The following is a 22,216-nucleotide window of genomic DNA, read 5'->3' on the forward strand; positions in this document are numbered from 1 at the left end:
AAAAATAGCTCTGCTCTAACAGGACTCTGGTTTTTATGAAACGAGAGACCACCAACCACACGATTTAGCTCGACATGCGCAACTTAGATCGCTGGGCAACGTGGAGGCCGAGTCAATGGCAACTGCTCGGTAACGCGTTGAAAGCGATTTATTGGTGAGTCACTGTGCAGTCGCGCTCTCTGCGGAGCCATATTTAACCACACAGGAAGTGATCGCCAGCGACCGGTTACCAACTCGCATCGCCAACGAGTTTCATTTGAATCGCTCCCTTTGCGGACGGCCTAACAGTCACGAGCGAACGGATTCATAGATAGGCTAGAACAGCAAAGTTTATCCCATCATGCAGAATCTTTTAAGGAGTGATTGTCCATCCTTTGGTGACAATGTTAAAATCTCAAAATTTGTTATTTTTCTCAAACACTCGATTTTATCGGAGAATTTTGTTTATAACTCAGCACATAATTAAAGAACATAAGAAATTTTTATTGTTGCAGTTACAAATGTGTTGAATGCTATCCTTGGAACGCTGTAAAAAGTTCATATTTGTACACTCAATACTTTTTGAGATAAGTGGACATGTGTAGCAGAAAACTAGTTCCGAGATAGTGATGTTCAATTTTTTTTAATTGCCATCTTTCACATACACTTACAGTTTTTATTCTTTCACGCACTAGAACTGCCCAGGCCCATATTATTTGTTCTATTCATTGTCACAGTTACCTGTTGCTTGCCTTCTTCTTTTCGTTCTTGCTTCTTGTGTCATTTGCTGACCATGAAAGTCTGCTTAGCGTCCATAAAACACTTACAGTTCTCGCACTCCTCGTGCTGTGTTCTGCCACATCTCACCCCTAACTTCTACTGAAGCTTCATTCCTTTATGGTCCCCACCGTTAAAATTTTTACAGCGTCAGGCACTGTCATCCTTAAAATCAAGAGGCCATCAAAATATTTTTAGATAAACGGCATCACACAATGTCATTGCAGAAATTGTTCGCATTATGTGTGTTTTCCTGCGAACATTCATTTGGTAGCTCCAGATTTGAAAAGTCTGTGATTATACGTTTGATTGCCTCCACTACTGCTAAAGGAAGAGACTTTTTGTGTGTAAATGCATCTACGTTACTAGAAAATTCAGCTTATCTGTTCTTACAACGGTCACGTTATTCAGGTTATCTACATTTTATTCAGTGTTTACACGCATTTTTTTCTACTTCAGACCCAAATTCATATCTGACGTACCTGTTTCCCATAAATTTGCGTTGCTTTTACACTTAAGTTGTTTACATATGAAAGAACAACATATGCTAGTACATTACAGAAACACTATTTTCAAACAAACTTGTACTAGAAACAGAGCACTGATTTGCTTAGTCGTAATGGCAACGTCTGGTAGGTAACAGTTCCATCAGAGAGGGATATTCACAGCCTTCTAAGCTGTGTGGTTTCCAAGATATGACTGTCCAAATCTGGGAGTATATACAAGTATGAAAATTGTCAGTCGCATATCAGATTTAAAAATATTGTCCAGAGGCCTTGAAATCATCTGACTGTCACGAGAGTCCAAACTACAGTATGGAATAGAGAATAGAAATTGTCAACTTTCATCAATTTAGACATAAGACGTTCAGTTGAACGATTCACGTGACTACTTGGAATCGTAAGGACGAAATTGGATTGGTACTCACCGGACGAGCCTGCTGGGGTGGAATGCAGCGGGGTTGTCCTGGCTGGAGAAGCGTGGCAGCGAACCTTGGAGCAGCGCCAAACGGAACACAAGTAGCGCGCTCAGCTGTGAACAGCAACACCACACTGTGAGCTTTATCTCACATGTCACAATTTTATGTCGATTTGTTGCATAATATACCCATACATGTGGGACTTCAAACACTTTTCTAAATAATACTCCGTTGTGTACGACGTTCAGGCTGTGTTGTATGTGTGTGCATGCGTGCGTGTGTGTGTGGGTGTGGTGTGTGTGTGTGTGTGGGTGTGTGTGTGTGTGTGTGACGGAGAGAGAGAGAGAGAGAGAGAGAGAGAGAGAGAGAGAGAGAGAGAGAGAGCGACTCTCTGTGTGGGAATATGGCTGCGAGGTTAGGTTGTTCTCAACTGGTAGCAGGCCACATTGGTCTGGCACGTTTATTGTTCAGTACAGGTGTTTTCAAACTGTGCGTCACGGTTCCTGGGAGCATCGCGGCTTCAAAGTAGGATCGTCGCGCTGGTTACATAAAAATAAAGATTTAGTCTATTGTATTCCAGAGTAAAGGATCAAGGTGTGCACTAGTTGTGATATCTAGCGAACAGGCAAGTAACTGTTGTTACTATAGCAGCATGGTGAATGGCAGGTTACTACAGTGAAAGAAAAAATTTAGTGATGAAGATATAATTTATGTTTCCCTGTTCTTGACATCGGTCTAGAAGACAATGACGTTCAGTTGAGTGAAGATCTGGGCCTTTGTGGATCATTTAAATGAACTCAGCGATTACTTTCTGTATTACTTTCCAAAAGAAGTTGATCGATACAATTTAATCAAAATTCTTTCAGTTCAGAACTCCTATAAATAGTCAGCGCTGGAAAACAAAATCAGTTTATTAATACTTTTTCAGACCTCACACTGAAACCTAAGTTGGTTTCGTCATTACTGCTTGAATTTTGTATATTGATGAAATAAGAATATCAGCAAGTTTTGATACATTTTGTAATATCCTACTCATGTGAGGTACGTTTTTCACTATTGGTGGTACCTAACACAAAACACAGATCGCGAATGATGAAGAAAGAAATGTGAATCGCAATTTTAAATCTTGTGCCTGGATTAGAGAAGCTGATAATTGATATAGTTGCTGAATAAGATGTAATAACAATAAGTGTTATGTAAAATGTGTTATATGAACAACTAATAAAGAAATAACTACTCTTCGTCACCTTAATGATAGCAACCGAAGAAATGAATTAAAATTTGTACTACAGCAAAGACCTGAACCCAGATCTCTCTACTTGCTAGGCAAATGTTCTAGCCATTACATCACCACAGCATTACAGCTAACACCGCTGCATGGACGAACCTAGCCTCCTGCTCTCCGTAACACTAACTTCAATTCACGTCTTCAGTCTATTTCCCCCTTTTTCATCATTATTGCCGAGGTTCTCCAGCATTGGAATACCACCCCACAACTGGACGTAATGGGAAAATCATTTCTTCGACTTCTATCATTGTTGTAGATAAAAATGAGATATGTCTCAAGGAAAATTTAATTAAATCATATCTACAGCTACTTTTATTCAATTTTCGAAACCACAATTTGTTTATCCCAGACTTGGAGAAGGATGTCATAAGCGAAAGGAGCCACGGTTGCTTGAGTTTAGGTCAATTCTGCCGCGGATCCCAATAGTATGAAAACCGGTGGTCTAATATGATTCGTTTTACGTGTAGGACTGTCAGTACATTAGTGGCTCATGGTCTTTAGAGAAATTAAGGTGGGTGTCTTGTGGAGACGACGTAGCCTTTCTTCCTTTTTTTGCATTTGCTAACTTGTGACCGTCACAGAACTTTTCTGAACCTGGCAGGGCACCACCCTACCATCAAAGTTCGTGAACTTGCTCCGTACGCAGATTGCATATTAGGAGCATTTGAGTTTTACCCAGGGACTAACAACACATTCTATACTCCAAGTACGCATTTCATTTTGCATCTAGTCCTTTCGAGTTCCTGAAGTCAAAATTCAGATGGAGAAATAATTTATCCAATACCGAAATTTCATCTTGTTACTCAATAAAAAATGTATGTATTCTTTAAGTCTACGTCTGAAAGGCTGGAAATACGACTAACACAAAAAAAGGAAAAAAACAAGAGTTAGTTGCTTTGATGAAATCTTTCTGTGCGTTGTATTAAGTAGTGATTATGCTTAACGAGTAGCTTTGTGTGATAAGTTTCTTAGTTTTGTCGCTGTCTGATACTAATCTCGAAAACAAGGAGACTTCGCAATGGGTATACATGAAATGAAGTCACGCGTCTACGTTAGGGACAGACACATAATTATTTTGATGAAAAATTCTATAGTATACCTCCTAACGCAAAGTCTTAAACCCTTATTGTGAACTTTTATTGGATCAAAAATTAATGAATTAAATTCCAATGAATTAAAAGGGTTCGTTTTCTTTCAAAGACATAGTTCTGTTTTATCCCGTCATCATGTTTCACCGAAGTTGTGGAATTTTCACGCTTGTGCCGAATAAAAAAGTTTTTCTTTCATGAAGGCAGACACTTTCAATTCATTATTATTTTCTGCGAGCATATGACTAATATTAAATTGCAATATGATTACAAAATAAAGTTGGTGGCCCTAAATATTATTGTTCCGATATTAGACCCTTCGTTACCAAAGTTATCGTTGAATACTGATTCGAGATGGAGGTAGGAGGGGAAAAGTTACAGATCGTAAAGTGAACCTCAAGTCGGTCTATTCCCATCTGAAATTCCTCCATGCCAGGGGCGTAGGAATCCAAGTTTACATGGTGTGTCTTTTCTTTCTTAACGTTTTTGGAACTTCAGTGCCCTCTATAGACACTGCTGCATCCCACAAAAATTGCATTAATATCCACTGAGCTCTCTTGAGAAAATCTGCCCCAAACAAAAACTGACGACTTTCTCTCAGTGTTGAGAAATGTGAAATTGTGCGTTTCATTTAACTTTTGAAACAGTCACTATCTTCAATTCAGAAACCAGAGAAACTCATTAAGTGGTTCTGTGGTTTCGTTATTCATTTATGCTACTTTATTATCGACGAACTGACCTTTAATGTTATTTTAACAGCTTATTTTTTTTGGTCTACTTTAAAACTTGCTCCCATGTCTGTAGAAGTATATCTACACTAAAATGCAAATAGTACAATGAAGTTAATTCAGGTATTTCATTGTCGCGCATTTACTCTGTTTCGCACTTTCAGGAAGTGAAAGTTCCTGTAACTCTGTCGAACATCCTTCTTGGTGGTATGGAATTATCTTGTCTAAATCCTTAGCCCACTACAAATTATGCTGTATTCTGATGAAGTCTGTTGGAAGTTGTAACATCAGTAGGTTACAAATCCTTTCTTGGAACAATAACAGATATGCATTATGGTGCTTTGGGAAAAGTTTCACTCTTCGGAGATTCTGAAAGTAATTTTGCATTTTGTTTTGTGTACTATATTTGACCCAGGTTCAGTCATTTATGTGTAACAGAATGACTGCTGCTCCTTTGTAGAAATGATTTATTCAAACCATGATTATTTCGGGCTACTAAAATCCCATCCTTAGGTTATGAAATTGATGTATTTGGTCATGCGTAATATGCGGCCGTGACAGTCACTGCGCCTTAGGCTGAAATCGACCCTCTGAGATGTAGTGGTCTGGAACATTGACTGTCTCACCGCATATTGTGCACGACCAAATGAAGTAACGACACACAAGAAAATGGGGTTTTAACATCTAGAAACCGGTCGTGGTTTCAATAAACAATTATTACAGGTAAATCGGATGTCATTGTATTACCCATTTCGCTCAGTTGTCAGTGTGCTACAAACCAAATTTGCTGTCCGTAATTTCTAATGTAAAACTATCACGTGTAGGCACCTATCCTACTTCTACATCTACATCTACATGATTACTCTGCAATTCACATTTAAGTGCTTGGCAGAGGGTTCATCGAACCACAATCATACTATCTCTCTACCATTCCACTCCCGAACAGCGCGCGGAAAAAACGAGCACCTAAACCTTTCTGTTCGAGCTCTGATTTCTCTTATTTTATTTTGATGGTCATTCCTACCTATGTAGGTTGGGCTCAACAAAATATTTTCGCATTCGGAAGAGAAAGTTGGTGACTGAAATTTCGTAAATAGATCTCGCCGCGACGAAAAACGTCTTTGCTTTAATGACTTCCACCCCAACTCGCGTATCATATCTGCCACACTCTCTCCTCTATTACGTGATAATACAAAACGAGCTGCCCTTTTTTGCATCCTTTCGATGTCCTCCGTCAATCCCACCTGGTAAGGATCCCACACCGCGCAGCAATATTCTAACAGAAGACGAACGAGTGTAGTGTTTGTAATTTTAACACCCAGGTACTTAGTTGAATTGACAGCCTTGAGAATTGTACTATTTATCGAGTAATCGAATTCCAACGAATTTCTTTTGGAACTCATGTGGAACACCTCACACTTTTCCTTATTTAGCGTCAACTGTTTTCTGTAATCTAAAGTAGACGGTTAATTAATATCTTTTGAAACCTTCCATCTGTGATAAGCAAGTGTTCCGTATTTTTTAAGAGTTCAAGTTACTGTAGTTTAATAAAATCACCATACACCATACAACGGCTTTATACACTGCTTGCGGCAATACTTCCAGGATATCCAAGTTTTTCTTAACTGTTTCTCTCTAATTCGTTTTGATTTTTCTGCCTACAGAGTTTCTCTTGCAAACTAAAAAGCTCAGCTGAAAAAACCGTAAACAAAACGACTCTTTTGTTTAACAAAGGAACTCTTCTAGTGCGATATATTGTTTCGTAACTGAGTGACAAGTTTCTCGAAATATCTGCCCTGAATACATCACTGTGTAGTTTGGAAACGTGGGCCATGGGATATCACTTAAGGGATAACATGGAAGCACTTAAACGTGATCTGCAGAGGGATGTTGACAGTGACGAAAATAAGAGTACTTGGAAAGACGGGAGAGGGAGCTGTTACGCGCACTTTACTTACCGCCATCAGCAATTTGGCTGCCCTTCGACTAAAGAGTACCGTCTCGGTGTTGCAGCGCGCCTCCACCAGGCTCCTAAAACAGTAACAGATTTATGGCAAAAACGGCGGAATTGAAAAGAACACTGTACCTGAAAAGGAGTAGCAATTGTTCCTTTGTATCGTAAGCCTAGAAAGTGGAATTTGTTATTCGCTCTCGGTGTACTGAGTGACACGATGTCGTATAGGTATGAAATACCTATCCCTCATGCCAAGTTTACGTCAGTAATAATAATGAAAACTGAGCGAGAATGGGCCCGTGAATGTAGCGAAATTCGTGATTGAAAACCGAAAGGCTGTGTGTGGCGTAAACGTATTGACAGATAAACAAAGCCAAGCGGCATACGGGCAGTTCCATTTCATTTCAGAGCGAAGGAAACAATGCTTTTTTTTTTGTGGAAGCTAGGTTTTCTGTAATCTAAAGTAGACGGTTAATTAATATCTTTTGAAACCTTCCATCTGTGATAAGCAAGTGTTCCGTATTTTTTAAGAGTTCAAGTTGCTGTAATTTAATAAAATCAGGTGACTCTGAGACACGTAGCTCTGCAACTACACAAAGTAAAATTCTCAAATGAAATTCAAAATGTAAGTAATATTGTTTAGTTTGAGGTGGTATTCATGCAGTACTTTAGAATTTAATGTTAATTTTCATAATATTTAATATTTTCTCTGAAAAACGCCGTTTTTAGTTCGAATAAAAATTATGTAATATTGTTCAGAATTTGCTTTAGAAGCAATACTTCTTAATTTGTTTGCAGTATATTCAGTGGGATGCTGTAGAAAAATAAAAAGTGAATGGAAACATATGTATCACCTCTGAACTATCACGAGGCCGTTGTCGATGTCCTGTTGCTTTTGTTTCAAGGCAAACCAGCTCACACCTAAGTACAGCGTGAGCATAAATATTTATTACTAGCTGGCGAACCTGGCATATCACGGAATTCAATCTGCTAATGTTCAATTAGGAACGAAAACAAATGAACTGTGTTTGCGGTGTAATGTCTCGGAGGGTTTCTGTACGCTTGGCGCATCTGCTTCGAGTGTTTACGACGTGGATGTGTTAACATCTCTATGGCGATACCTCTTCAGAGCTCCCGTAGAGCCATTTGCGCTTTGCATCTGAAAGCTGTCAAAAGCGCTACCAGGTGTCAGGGATTTCCTTAAGTTGACTCGACTGTAGAGTATGTTGGTAATAAAAACTAAAATATTAAGAAATAATTCATGATGTGGCACTTTTTTACACATTCCAATGTTTGTGCAGTCATAGCTTTTGAACTATGTGCCGTAAAATTATTTGTTTGTGTAGGTACAATCAGTGGCAAATTTAGATACTCCGTGGAAAATGCGTTGTGATTAGAGTTAGTAGCAAAGAAGTAACAAATTTTACAATCATAGACAATGTGGCAGTTTTTCACGAAACCGAGTGTTTATGACGTCATATCTCCTGAACTACGTGTGGTGCCACGATATAATTTTGTAGATGCATTTAGCTACATAAGTAGATATTATCTGCGAAATTTATTGCGAGTAGAGTTAATAGCACGGAAGTAATAAATGTCAAGCATGATATGGTTGCTTTCCACGCATGTTATTGTTTATGACGTCATAGCTCTTAAGCTCTGATAAGGAGGCGGTTCTTAACTGAAATTAATGTTTAATAAGAAGAGGTTAAACCCTACATAAGTTAATGAAATTACTCTATGGAACATTCTTTGTCTTGTTGTGTGCACTAGTCGGCAATAATACACATAGAGGTGGCATGGTATATAACAAAATTGGTACAAATTTCAGCACTTGTTAAAGCAGCATGAGAGACATAACATTTTCGTGTTTGACACAGGTCAGACTCCCACTATAAAGGTCGATGTCATACTGTCAGTAAGGGAATGCCCCCCTTGGGCACTAATGCACGTTTTGCACCTTTTATTCAGCTGGCTACTAAACTGTGATGATTTGCTTGGGGAATGTTGTCCCACCGCCCTCATAAGACGATTTTCAGTTCTTGCACTGTTCAGGGAGGGGGAGGTCGTTGAGAAAGACGTGTGTCAAGAGCATCCCCGGCATGCTCCATAAGGTTTAGTTCCGGGAAGTATACAGGCCGTTCCATTCATTCAATATTTTCACTTTCCAGTGTGTCCGACACCTCAGCGGTATTTTGAGAGCGGGCATTGTTGTTCACAAACAGACAGTCGGGACGTACCGCAACCCTAAGCAGACGAAAATGATTCAGAATGATTTCGCTGCAATCACTCTAAGGTTTGCAGCGCTGTTTTGCCATTGTGCATAATGTCTGATCACACGATAGCGCTTAGACCGATGACGTTCATGAGCGTTCTGTTGTGTGTAACTTCTTCCCCTCTCTGTCCACACCAACTGGCTGCCAAAATAACTTGCCACAGTGTAAACGAGGCTCGTCGGAGAACACACAGGACCACTGTTGGTGGCCCCAACCGACATGCTCCCTACACCAACGAAGTCTTTCTCGACGATAGCGTAGTGGAAGAGGGATGTCTGTAGCAGGTTTCCGACCATACAAACCAGCTTGATTTAATCCTCGCGAAATGGTTCTGGCATAGAAACATGTAACGTTAGCGACTGAAATGTCTGTAGCTATCTGCCTTGGAGTGAGACGTATTCTCTTTTTGGCCGCTAAGTCTACGTATCGATCATCTTGCTGTGTGGTGGTCCATTTACGACCATCGGCATGCCTTCGCATGGCATTTCCACCTTCAATGGCATTTTATATTCACGAGATGACACTTTCTGACACACCCGTTACAGTGGCCACAGTAGTGACGCTTCGACCGCCTTCGAGCCGTCCAGTGGTTCCACCGGCTGCGAGCCATCCAGCAGTTCGCCCAAGATGGCATGTACTCAAATGGCGTCTTGCAGGTTGTCGTACCACACGGAATGTCCCACTAATCAGTTCTACAACAACTTGCGCAAGACACCGTACTGCCTGAACTATCAAGTGCATAGAAAGCCTTCGTTGTGTTCAACACGTCCACGTTCCTTAGGAAGTGTCAGTTGTTCCTTGGAAATTGTCAAGCAGTGAATAATAATAGTACAGTGAGTGGCGGGAGAAGCAAAGGCGAAGGGACACGAATACGTCGTAGCTACTGAAGCCTATGGAATGCATTGGCTTCTGTCGAGTCCTGGTATAACGGATTTCCGACTTGCCACGTTTAAATCAGCGGAGACTTGACACGCATCAGACTGTCAATCTTTCCTTACGGAACTGCGTAGGCTACGCGACGTCCAATCGTCAAACGTAATGGTCATCATGTGCAGCATTTTACACCTGTGGGAAAATTATCTCTGAATTCTTACTGAAGGTCGACCCGGGACACTGTTAACCTATGAAACACGAAATCGTGGTATAATCTCCCATGGGCCACGCCCACGCGAGTTCCATTAGTGATGGTCACACGTTTATAGACGGTCAACTCCGCTGTTCTGTGTTAGCGCCTGTAGCAGACTGCGTGGCTATCCTGTGTACAGTCACGCCAAAAGTTGCATCCAACCGAAAAAATTTAGCCTCATACACCGCACATATTCAAATGGGACAACTCTCATTGTGACTCTTGGCATCTCAGACAAGCACATTCTAAGACTAAATGTATTTGCACAAGCCTTTCATCGTCATCAAATAGCTCAGTTTTACTGGGAAATTCAGTTTTTTACTGAACTCTTGACTAACGGATAATTTGTTAAGCCATATTTCCATAATTATTTCTTCCTTTCTTCCTTATACCTTAGTAAGCTGCGTATGAGTACAGAGACACCTAAGCAGCAAATCTTTTTCCGTTGCTTGTGCCGTAGCTACAAATACAGTCTGCCGACGCTGACACCGCTCAGGCAGAATCTTTGACATTTTTCATCATGTGTTCTGTTATAACTCTGACAATCTTGACAAAATATTATTACATTTATTACTTGTTAACATAGTTATGTTGCTCTACAACGTTATTATTGTACTCAAGTCATAGTTCTTTCACGTTATATGTAAATATTATTTATAACAATTTCTAATCAAGGTACACGACCTACCGTTATAACCATGTACTCTTTCGTTTGTTGCTTAACTTTATCTGAATATGATTACTGGAAGTAAAATTGATTGTCAAATAAAAGGAAGAAAACCTCTTCAAATGAAACTGTGCTATAAACGCTATTACATCCTACAAGGGACATGACACAATTACCAGGTACAGCTGAAATTTTAAGTAGCGAAAATAATTATTGACATAATGTCTTGTGGGAAATGGATGGATTAATATTAGTAGATTTCTTGTTCAAAATAGCTTCGAAAGCAAGTCTTTGTTATAAGTTACCTGATTCTACTCAATCCATCTTCAGTTTCGATTAGCATTCATTGATAAGTTAGGTCCAATAATGATGTAAGCTAGCAACACAACTTGAGCTGAAGTGCTTTCTTCACACTGATATTATGGACAATGTCCGCCCGTGGTAGCTGAGTGGTCAGCGCGACGGGATGTCATGCCTAACGGCCCGGGTTCGATTCCCGGTGGGGTCGGAGAATTTCTCCGCTCAGGGACTGGGTGTTGTGTTGTCCTTGTAAGCATCATTTCATCCCCATCGACACGCAAGTGGCCGAAGTGGCGTCAACTCGAAAGACTTGCACCAGGCGAACGGTCTACCCGACGGGAGGCCCGAGCCACACGGCATTTCCATTACGGACAATATCCGCTTTTGTAGATGGTTAAGCCAGAACAGGTAACAAACAGAAAAATACTCTGTCTAAGTCGTCCAATTTCAGTGCCCGTTGTCTCTGAAGGTAAAATTGGCTAGGTTATTAGGCCATTTCGTGTTTCTTTCAGAACATTTTTTAGTAATCGACGTTTTACACCACTCTGTTGGCATCTTCTTCAGGAGTCTCCGGTTCCACGGCATTAACAGGGCATGTGGAAGGTCAATGTATATTATACTGAAGAAATAAAGCATTCTGCTTTTAAAATGTCTATGAACGGAACATTGGTGTTTGACGGAGTTCGGATTACTCGGAACGGCAGAGAAGTCATGAAGATGAACCTTGCAGAGGAGTCGAAATGTCTCCATTTGAACAAAAAATTTCGAGAGGATCATGAGGCGGTCTGACAACTTATAATATTTTATACTCAGTAAAATATTTCGTTAATATACAGGGTGTCCCAGCTATCTTATCCACCCAAAATATCTCCGGAACAATAACAGCTATTGGAAAACGAGTTTCACCGGTATCAACGTAGGGCTGGGGCCCATGAATGAACATATTTGGAACAATTCTAAAACGAAAGCATATGTGTCTTGTAACACAAACTTACGTTTTTTTTAAATGGACCTCCTATATTTTTTCTTCAGCAATCCATATCATGACAAAGCACATAGACAATGGCGTAGATTGCATCGCAATATTCCCATTACAGCACGAGATATTGAGACGCGAAATTGACGCTTGAAACACCCGACATGCGCTGCTAGCGCACGTCCTGCGGCTCAGGCAAGAACACCATGCTGCCCGTAATCGCGATGTGATTGACAAGTAAGTGTCCCTCTTTATAAGTATGGAGGTGTGATTACACATGTCAATCACATCGCGATTACGGGCAGCATGGGGTTCACGCCTGAGCCTCAGGACGTGCGCTAGCAGCGCATGTCTGGTGTTTCAAGCGTCAACTTCGCGTCTCAGTATCTCGGGATATAATGGGAATATTGCGATGCAATCAATGCCATTGTGTATGTGCTTTGTCATGCTATGGATTGCGGAAGAAAAAATATAGGAGGTCCATTTAAAAAAAACGTAAGTTTGTGTTAAAAAACACATATGCTTTCGTTTTAGAATGTTTCCAAATATGTACATTCATGGGCCACAGCCCCACATTGATACCGGTGAAAGTCGTTTTCCAATAGCTGTTATTGTTCCAGAGGTATTTTGGGTGGACAAGATAGCTGGGACACACTGTATAGGATGCAGATTATAATTGACAGTGAAGTGTACATGAAGAAGTTTGCACAATTATTAAAAATGACTACTGAGAATGGTTACAAAACCCTCAAGGAATTCTAGTTGGGTGTAAGAGAAATTGGTCAAAGCAAACGTTCGCAACAACGCTAGTAGAAAATTTTACGTATCACGGGACAATTCAGTACGCAAGTGCCAGTGCTCTAGAGAGTTGGAAGGTAGTCGGAGTACTTACTTCTTGAGGGAGCTCCAGGAGCGGTAGGCGTCGAACAGCAGGTTGACGAGCAGGGCGGCCACGCCCGTCTCCTTGGCCAGCATGGACAGCGCCGCCAGCAGCACGCTGGTCCACAGGCGCGGCTGCTCACGCCTAGGGCAAACACCTCGCCTCACTCGCTGCTCACAGGGGGGGAGCATTGCTTTTGGGGCTGTTTGGAGCTCAACTTCGGGAACAGTGCAGCGAAGCTGTAGCTCATTCTCTGGCACGCTCACGCGAGCAGTAGAAATCTCTTGTGTGACAGCATTGCCTTGTACACTGAGATGACGAAAGCCATGGGATCACTCCCAATATCGCGTCGGACCTCCATTTGCCTGGGGTAGTGCACCTGCTTCACGTGACACCGACTCAACAAGACATTTGCAATCTGTGGAAATACTGAGCCGTGCTATTATCTCTACAGCCTCAATAATTGCGGAAGTGTTGCCGGTGCAGGATTCTGTGCACGAAATGACCTCTCCGTTAAAGCCCATAAATATTGGATGGGGCTTATGTTGGGGGATCTGGCTGCCCAAATCATTCGATCGAATCGTCCAGAATGTTCTTCAAACCTATTGCGAACAATTGTTCAAAAATGGTTCAAATGGCTCTCAGCACTATGGGACTTAACTTCTAAGGTCATCAGTCCCCTAGAACTTAGAACTACTTAAACCTAACTAACCTAAGGACATCACACACGTCCATGCCCGAGGCAGGATTCGAACCTGCGACCGTAGCGGTCACGCGGTTCCAGACTGTAGCGCCTTTAACCGCTTGGCCACACCGGGCGGCGCGAACAATTGTGACTTGTTGAAATGGAGCATTGTCATACATAAAGAGATTGTTGGTTGTTTGGGAATAGCCGGCCGAAGTGGCCGTGCGGTTAAAGGCGCTGCAGTCTGGAACCGCAAGACCGCTACGGTCGCAGGTTCGAATCCTGCCTCGGGCATGGATGTTTGTGATGTCCTTAGGTTAGTTAGGTTTAACTAGTTCTAAGTTCTAGGGGACTAATGACCTCAGCAGTTGAGTCCCATAGTGCTCAGAGCCATTTGAACCATTTTGTTTGGGAATATGAAGTCCACGAATGGCGGAAAATGGTATCCAGGCAGCCGAACATGAACATTCCTTGTCAGTGATCGGTTCAGGTGGAGTATATCACTTAATACATCCCAAGCAGACCCACTGTACACCATTATTGAGCCGACACCAGCTTTCACAGGTTGTTGACATCTTGGGTCCATTGCTTCAAAGGGTCTCAAAATGGTTCAAATGGCTCTGAGCACTATGGGACTTAACATCTGAGGTCATCAGTCCCCTAGAACTTATAACTACTTAAACCTAACTAACCTAAGGACATCACACACATTCATGCCCGAGGCAGGATTCGAACCTGCGACCGTAGCGGTCGCGCGGTTCCGGACTGTAGCGCCTAGAACCGCTCGGCCACTCCGGCCGGCTTTCAAGGGATCTGCACCGCAATCAAACCCTACCATAAACTCTTACCAACTGAGATCTGGATTCATCTGACGAGGTCATGGTTTTCTAATCGCATGGGATATGGTCACCAGCCCAGGACGTGTCATGCTGTTAGCAAAGACACTCGCTTTGGTCGTTTGCTGTCACAGCCCATTAATGCCAAATTTTGCCGCACTCTCCTAACTGATACGTCCGTCGTACGTCCCACATTAACTTATGAGATTATTTCACGTAGTATTGCTTTTCTGTTAGCAATGACGACTCTACGCAAATGCCGCTGCTCGCCGTCGTTAAATGAATGCAGTCGGCCACCGCGTTGTTCTTGGTGGGAGTAATGTCTGAAATTTGGTATTCTCGGCACACTCTTGACACTGTGGATCGCGGAATATTGAACTGGTCAACGATTTCTAAATGGAATGTCCCATGCGACTAGCTCCAACTGCGATTCCGCGTTCAAAGTGTGTTAACACACGTCATGCTGGAATAATCATGTAGGAAACGTTTTCACATGAATCACCTGTTTACAAATAACAGCTCTGCATTGTGCTGCCCTTTTATACATTGTGTAAGCGTTAGTACCGCCACCTGTACCTGTGTATATCGCTATCCCATGACTTTAGTCACCTCAGTGTATATTGTAAGCAGGCCACAGAAGCAGTGGAGATGAGGTGGTGTTATAGAACAGAAGCCAAGCTTGTGAATGGATAAATATTCGCTGCCAAATGGTAATAATATTAAAGGAAAAGGATTTTTTCCTAGCTGTAGCTAAAGCGAAAGGGATGTCATACATAAAAAAACTGTAAAATCAATAGCAATGCATATAGAGGACAGGTCGAGATCAACAAAGAAATCGTAAAATAGTTTAATATGTTTCAAAGATAAAATGAAACCCTCTGCCAACCACTGAGTCACCGAGAGCGCGATCGTTAACCAGAGAAGGTAAAAACACGGTGACATTTGTGGTGACGGATGTTGCGCTCGCGACGTCATGGAATGGCAGAAGAGGCGTTTGAGTATAGGTTAAACAGTGTGTGTGTGTGTGTGGGTGTGTGTGTGTGTGTGTGTGTGTGTGTGTGTGTGTCTGCGTAAGAATAACGCCCCGTTACCTTTTTAAAATAATTTAAAAGTGTGCATCGCAATGTTATTCAGTATTGGTTTTGACATATTATGGGGCTTCTGCTGAGTTGTGTACCTGTGCTTCTTAGTCACCTGGTTGTTTATTCATTCATAGATAACTTACAAAAAGATACGAGACGTCATCTTAAGTGAAAAAGGAATCAATTTCTAAAAAATTAAGTAATTCATGCATACAGTAATATAATGCAGATCTTAGTTACCATGTTGGGTTTTTAATTTTGATGCGGTGTGTTTTGGGCTGGCATGAAGAGTGTGCCCTCGACCCGTCTGTTAAGATTTGAGTTATTTCTTCAAAAAAAGAGTATTTAAGCTCAAGAAAATGTAAGAGTTACCCACATTACGTCCTGGACATAGGATTTTACAATAAAATTCATTAAACTGTTAGCGTTTGCTGTAGAACGACAGTTATTTATTATTAAATGATGTTAATTTTTACTAATCCCCACTCTGTTATATAAGTAAACTCTGGCTTTGCGACATAAATGGTTTAAGAGGTATACTTTAACTGACTTTTTAAATATTTACATTTTAGCTATCGCCTTAATCACATAGAAAAACTGAATCCACAATCTTATCCCCTCGTAGAAAATGCTGTTTTGTGTTTCTCATTCGCTTATTCATGCTAAATGTAAGTTTAGTCTGGCTGTTGTCTGATGACTAGGAGTGTTGCTTTTAGTGACATTATGCTGAAGCTCTTTCTGATGTGCATAATGAACTTGTTGATTTTCTCATATGGTGCAGTTTGAATCTACAGCCGTTTAGCAAAATCTTTACAGGGAGCTCGGTTACTGATTTTGGTTATTGTTCTAGTGGGTCTTTTCTGCAGTTTGAAGTGAGTGTCACTGCATGAGGCAGCGCCCACCTTCCCCTCCACCCCGCCGCCCAAAATATTTCCGTAGCTACAGACAGTGTCTAAATAGATATACTGATTAATAAGCTTTGCCTTTTACTGATCGCTGAGAGTGATGTACGCTAAAGTTTCAAATTGGTTTTCTGGAATGTATTACATGGTTCAGTGCTTATGAGTTGTTAATCATCACTTCCGTGAAACGCATCTATCCTACTGAAGAAGTACTCATCGTTTTTAAGGTGTGTATTTTATAGCCCGTGTTTACTGGACACATTTTTCTTCTTTTTGATCTATACTATCTCCTCCAAAAAAAAAAAAAACAGAATGCAAAGAGTATAGAGTTTTGTGGCACTGCATCGAAGATGAAGCAGTGCTTCTAGGTCTAGAAGTATGCATTTTAGGATCTTGCTTCGAATGATCGTCCCTGTATATCCTGAACAAGAATTTTTCGCATGGGCCAATGTAGACTTTTCCCTATGGGACATGACTTTTGCATCACCATTTTTATGAGATACATAAACCTAACTAACCTAAGGACATCACACACAGCCATGCCCGAGGCAGGAGTCGAACCTGTGATCGTAGCGGTCGCGCGGTGCCAGTCTGTAGCGCCTAGAACCGCTCGGCCACCCCGGCCGGCCTTACCGAATATTAAATTACGCGTAACTGAGATTGCATTTTCGTACACTGATGATAAAAATGAAGCACTTCTAATTTTGATTATAGTACCATTTGACTGACACTTGTAGATAAACTTTAACAATTTAAGAGCAGTGAAACATGTCATTCACGGTATAAAATTAATTTCAAACCTTCGTAAGCTTAGAGTTCTGTCATCAATATGTAACAGATGTATCTATTAACTACATAGTATTTCTACATACACAGTTAGATCTCGGTGTACTCTTCATTTCATGACATAGAAGTGGGACACTTCCACTGATAAATCTCAAAGAGCATGGTAATCACTTGTTGAACATGTTTAGAAAGCTGTTCCCACCAGCACGCTTCGCAAACTTACGTCTGAGTGGTGGACTGTCTCAGTATATTTCGTTCACTAATTTGTCAATATTATTACAAAAATATCCATAAGTACACTGCAAGACGTAAGCAACCAGTCTTAAGTTAAGTTTAAATGAATATAAATAACTCTCACCCAACGAAAATCGTACATCAGACACGACATTCATGTGTTACTGACAGTTTCCTATTAGTATGTTTCAATTGTGGTCCAGCTTTGAGTGTCACTGAGAAACAACCAGTGTTAACGGAAGTTGAAATGAGTATAAATAACTCTCACCCAACGACAATCACACATCAGACACAACATTAATGTGTTATTGACAGTTCCCTATTAGTAAGTTTCAATTGTGGTCCAGCTTTGAGTGTCATTGAGAGTTACTGGGTAGTCCTTAAACGAGAACATACAGCTCGTGTAACTCTTCAACAGGTACGACATATGCGTAGGACAAGAAAGAAACAGTTCTAGCTTAGCTTAAAGAAAGTTACATTTGTGATGTCTTGTGGGTGGTGTCTTGTGTGAAAACCTAATTTCAAAAGAAGGTTGAATCGTTTTATACCTTCCGGGCAGGAATTTGGGTTACTCGTATTTTACATACTTGTGCTAGAATTTGACTCCAGTAATTGTTCCCTCAGGCTACCAAGAGCGGGTGAATAGCATTTCAGACCACAGATCGCTGTCTTCTCATTCACATGAGCGTGCTAATGGCAACCCCTTCCAGGTTAATGGATTAGGTATACTGTATGCTCTCTAAACCTCCAGCTACGCCCTCGAGAATATGGAATTTTTCAGAGAAATAGAAATGGGCAATACATTTTTACGTAAGTGTAAACATACTGGAGCACCTTACACATGCCCTTAGCGAATTGTTCCTGAAGAATGCGTAGTAACTCAAACATTTCAAACTTATTGCCATTTACAAAGTAATAAAAGTTTATTACAACAACATGAATGCACAATATTATACTGCACAACTTCTTCTGAAGCCAAAAATGCAGAAAAACAGTGCTATTCCTCTAAGCAAGTTCAGCATCAGAGCAACGTTAATCTCAAGTTAAATGGCATTTTTCCTGCTTAATACATCATTTGTTTCAGTTAATAAATCCAACCTCGCAATTGGTCACAAATAAATCTTCTAGGCTATTCTTAAACCACATTCCCTTAACAGCTTAGCAACTAAGAGTTGCCAAAAGGTTACTGGAAACCTACTTTCTGCATACACGTTTTCTGGGACTGCAGTCTCAGAAGCTACTCCACAGTAATGTTCTGTATTACTTGCACAAAGAGCATCTGTCACATTTTGGATCAGGCCTCGAGCGGCAATGGGATACGCAGCCCCGTAAAATATTACAAAACTGAACTACATCCAGTTTTTCCACACTCGACCAATTCAGTAGACCCTTCTAAAAACATCTAAAATGGAACTGGAATGCTTCATATTACGGTTTACTAGATTGTCTATAGCATTAACATACTATTTTCTAGGGTATGACACTTTGTAACTTAGTATTTGTCCTATTTATTTATTAGGTTCGACGACTGCGCGATTCGCCAGTACCTCTCCTTCAGTACCCCCTCCTCCCTCCCCACAAGTTATAATTAAAAAGTCATATTCACTTTGTGTCTACGGATATTTTAAATATTCTTTAAATGCAGAGCCAGAAGCAGATATTTATCTGGTCCCTGGACCCGAGGAAGTGCAAGAAATATCATGGTCATACCGGTTGTAAATTAACTGAATAGTGTTCAAAGAGGGAAGGGGACAACGTCCAGAAAATCATCATGGAGCGGGAGAGCAGGGACCAGAGAAAGAGAACACACTGAGACAGGAAGGACAGTATCTCCCTAAGTGAAATACGTCACGTTCATAAGAGCAACTTCCGTTACAGAAGGCTCAGAAATACAGTTTAGTAGCTAACAAACGTTCTGGACTGTACAAATACAACTACCTTCTTTTCGAAACAGCCTTATTACAAATATATAAGAATATCTAAGAATGTAAGTTTTGATGACTGTATTGTGTGATAGTGAATCATTGACTCGACAAAAACCGGAATAGAAGTGAAGTAAGCTTTTGCGATGTAGTACTGCAGAATAACGTTGAAATTACGTGGATGACGTTGGACGCAAGTGCTACTCTGAGATGAAGAGGTTGGCACAGAAGAGGAACTCGCTGTGGATATCACTAAACTAGTCAGAAGACTGATGAGTGAAAACAAAACACCATCAGTGACATCATAATTTCATCCCCATCGGCACGTGGCGTCAAATCGAAAGACTCGTACAAGGCGAACGGTCTACCCGACGGGAAACCCTAGCCACATGGCATTTATTTATTTACTGAAAATTCAAAGGATGCACAGCAGAGACGACAAAAAGTTATTGCAGCTTCACAGAATTTTAGTCCTAATCACCTCGTAACCTAAAAGCTAAGTATGTTTACCTAACACGTACCTCTATTGTCAAAGAAATTCAGTGTTAGTCGTTATGAACGAAAAAGTGTTTCTATCGACTTTAGCATGTTTCACAAAACAGGTAGCTACATTACAAACGACGATACTTAAAATGTTTACCAATAGTGAGGGAAGTTCGCCTTGGAAAGAACTTTCTACAAAAGATTTTCAATTTTCACCACAATATTACCATAATGCTCTGTGCGGCTGGAAGTAATGAATTCCCACCCATTCCTTCCCTTTCTCCGGAATTTCATATAAGCTCATTCGAAGTCTCTTAGCTGCTTGAGTGACCCATAATGCTATTCTTGCTTCTCTAGTGACAGCACAACACTCCCAGCCTCCTTGTACGCACACTGGTCTGCCACTCGTGATTTCTAATGGTGAGTTTCGCGTTACATAGTGTGGCGAAAAAAGCGCTCTATCATTTGAGAGATACAGAGGGGAGCGATTGTGACAGGACTTACACCGTTTCAATGCTACTAGCGCCACGTCACCATAACACGTCTGTGCGTACCGTACAATTATTGCGTCATAATCTATGGATGAAATTAAAAATTAAAGTAGCTTTTCCAAACTTTGTCGACATATGTTTCAGTATGTTAATGTTCAAATTGTTAAATCTCAGAGTGATCGGATAAATATGTTTCCCTAAATACACTCCTTGAAATTGAAATAAGAACACCGTGAATTCATTGTCCCAGGAAGGGGAAACTTTATTGACACATTCCTGGGGTCAGATACATCACATGATCACACTGACAGAACCACAGGCACATAGACACAGGCAACAGAGCATGCACAATGTCGGCACTAGTACAGTGTATATCCACCTTTCGCAGCAATGCAGGCTGCTATTCTCCCATGGAGACGATCGTAGAGATGCTGGATGTAGTCCTGTGGAACGGCTTGCCATGCCATTTCCACCTGGCGCCTGAGTTGGACCAGCGTTCGTGCTGGACGTGCAGACCGCGTGAGACGACGCTTCATCCAGTCCCAAACATGCTCAATGGGGGACAGATCCGGAGATCTTGCTGGCCAGGGTAGTTGACTTACACCTTCTAGAGCACGTTGGGTGGCACGGGATACATGCGGACGTGCATTGTCCTGTTGGAACAGCAAATTCCCTTGCCGGTCTAGGAATGGTAGAACGATGGGTTCGATGACGGTTTGGATGTACCGTGCACTATTCAGTGTCCCCTCGACGATCACCAGTGGTGTACGGCCAGTGTAGGAGATCGCTCCCCACACCATGATGCCGGGTGTTGGCCCTGTGTGCCTCGGTCGTATGCAGTCCTGATTGTGGCGCTCACCACGGCGCCAAACACGCATACGACCATCATTGGCACCAAGGCAGAAGCGACTCTCATCGCTGAAGACGACACGTCTCCATTCGTCCCTCCATTCACGCCTGTCGCGACACCACTGGAGGCGGGCTGCACGATGTTGGGGCGTGAGCGGAAGACGGCCTAACGGTGTGCGGGACCGTAGCCCAGCTTCATGGAGACGGTTGCGAATGGTCCTCGCCGATACCCCAGGAGCAACAGTGTCCCTAATTTGCTGGGAAGTGGCGGTGCGGTCCCCTACGGCACTGCGTAGGGTCTTACGGTCTTGGTGTGCATCCGTGCGTCGCTGCGGTCCGGTCCCAGGTCGACGGGCACGTGCACCTTCCGCCGACCACTGGCGACAACATCGATGTACTGTGGAGACCTCACGCCCCACGTGTTGAGCAATTCGGCGGTACGTGCACCCGGCCTCCCGCATGCCCACTATACGCCCTCGCTCAAAGTCCGTCAACTGCACATACGGTTCACGTCCACGCTGTCGCGGCATGCTACCAGTGTTAAAGACTGCGATGGAGCTCCGTATGCCACGGCAAACTGGCTGACACTGACGGCGGCGGTGCACAAATGCTGCGCAGCTAGCGCCATTCGACGGCCAACACTGCGGTTCCTGGTGTGTCCGCTGTGCCGTGCGTGTGATCATTGCTTGTACAGCCCTCTCGCAGTGTCCGGAGCAAGTATGGTGGGTCTGACACACCGGTGTCAATGTGTTCTTTTTTTCCATTTCCAGGAGCGTACATCGTTTTAAACAAAAACTAAACAGCAAAACGCTCAAATGGTTCAAATGGCTCTGAGCAATATGGGACTCAACTGCTGTGGTCATCAGTCCCCTAGAACTTAGAACTACTTAAACCTAACTAACCTAAGGACATGACACACACCCATGCCCGAGGCAGGATTCGAACCTGCGACCGTAGCAGCAGCGCGGCTCCGGACTGGAGCGCCTAG

At 42.0% G+C, this 22,216-nt stretch overlaps 1 protein-coding gene across 1 annotated transcript in view; it reads right to left on the reverse strand.

Moving 5' to 3' along the window:
• LOC126095533 (protein O-mannosyl-transferase TMTC1-like) overlaps positions 1-22,216 on the reverse strand; it is a 337,583-nt gene that overhangs the window by 181,544 nt on the left and 133,823 nt on the right. The window contains exons 3-5 of the mRNA XM_049910315.1: positions 12,971-13,102; positions 6,738-6,810; positions 1,685-1,788 (exon numbers count right to left, since the gene is read on the reverse strand). Of these exons, the coding sequence (XP_049766272.1) occupies positions 1,685-1,788; positions 6,738-6,810; positions 12,971-13,102 (309 nt within the window). The remainder of the gene's footprint in view (positions 1-1,684; positions 1,789-6,737; positions 6,811-12,970; positions 13,103-22,216) is intronic.

Source organism: Schistocerca cancellata, chromosome 8, assembly GCF_023864275.1.
Source record: "Schistocerca cancellata isolate TAMUIC-IGC-003103 chromosome 8, iqSchCanc2.1, whole genome shotgun sequence".
Classification (NCBI taxonomy): Eukaryota; Metazoa; Arthropoda; class Insecta; order Orthoptera; family Acrididae; genus Schistocerca; species Schistocerca cancellata.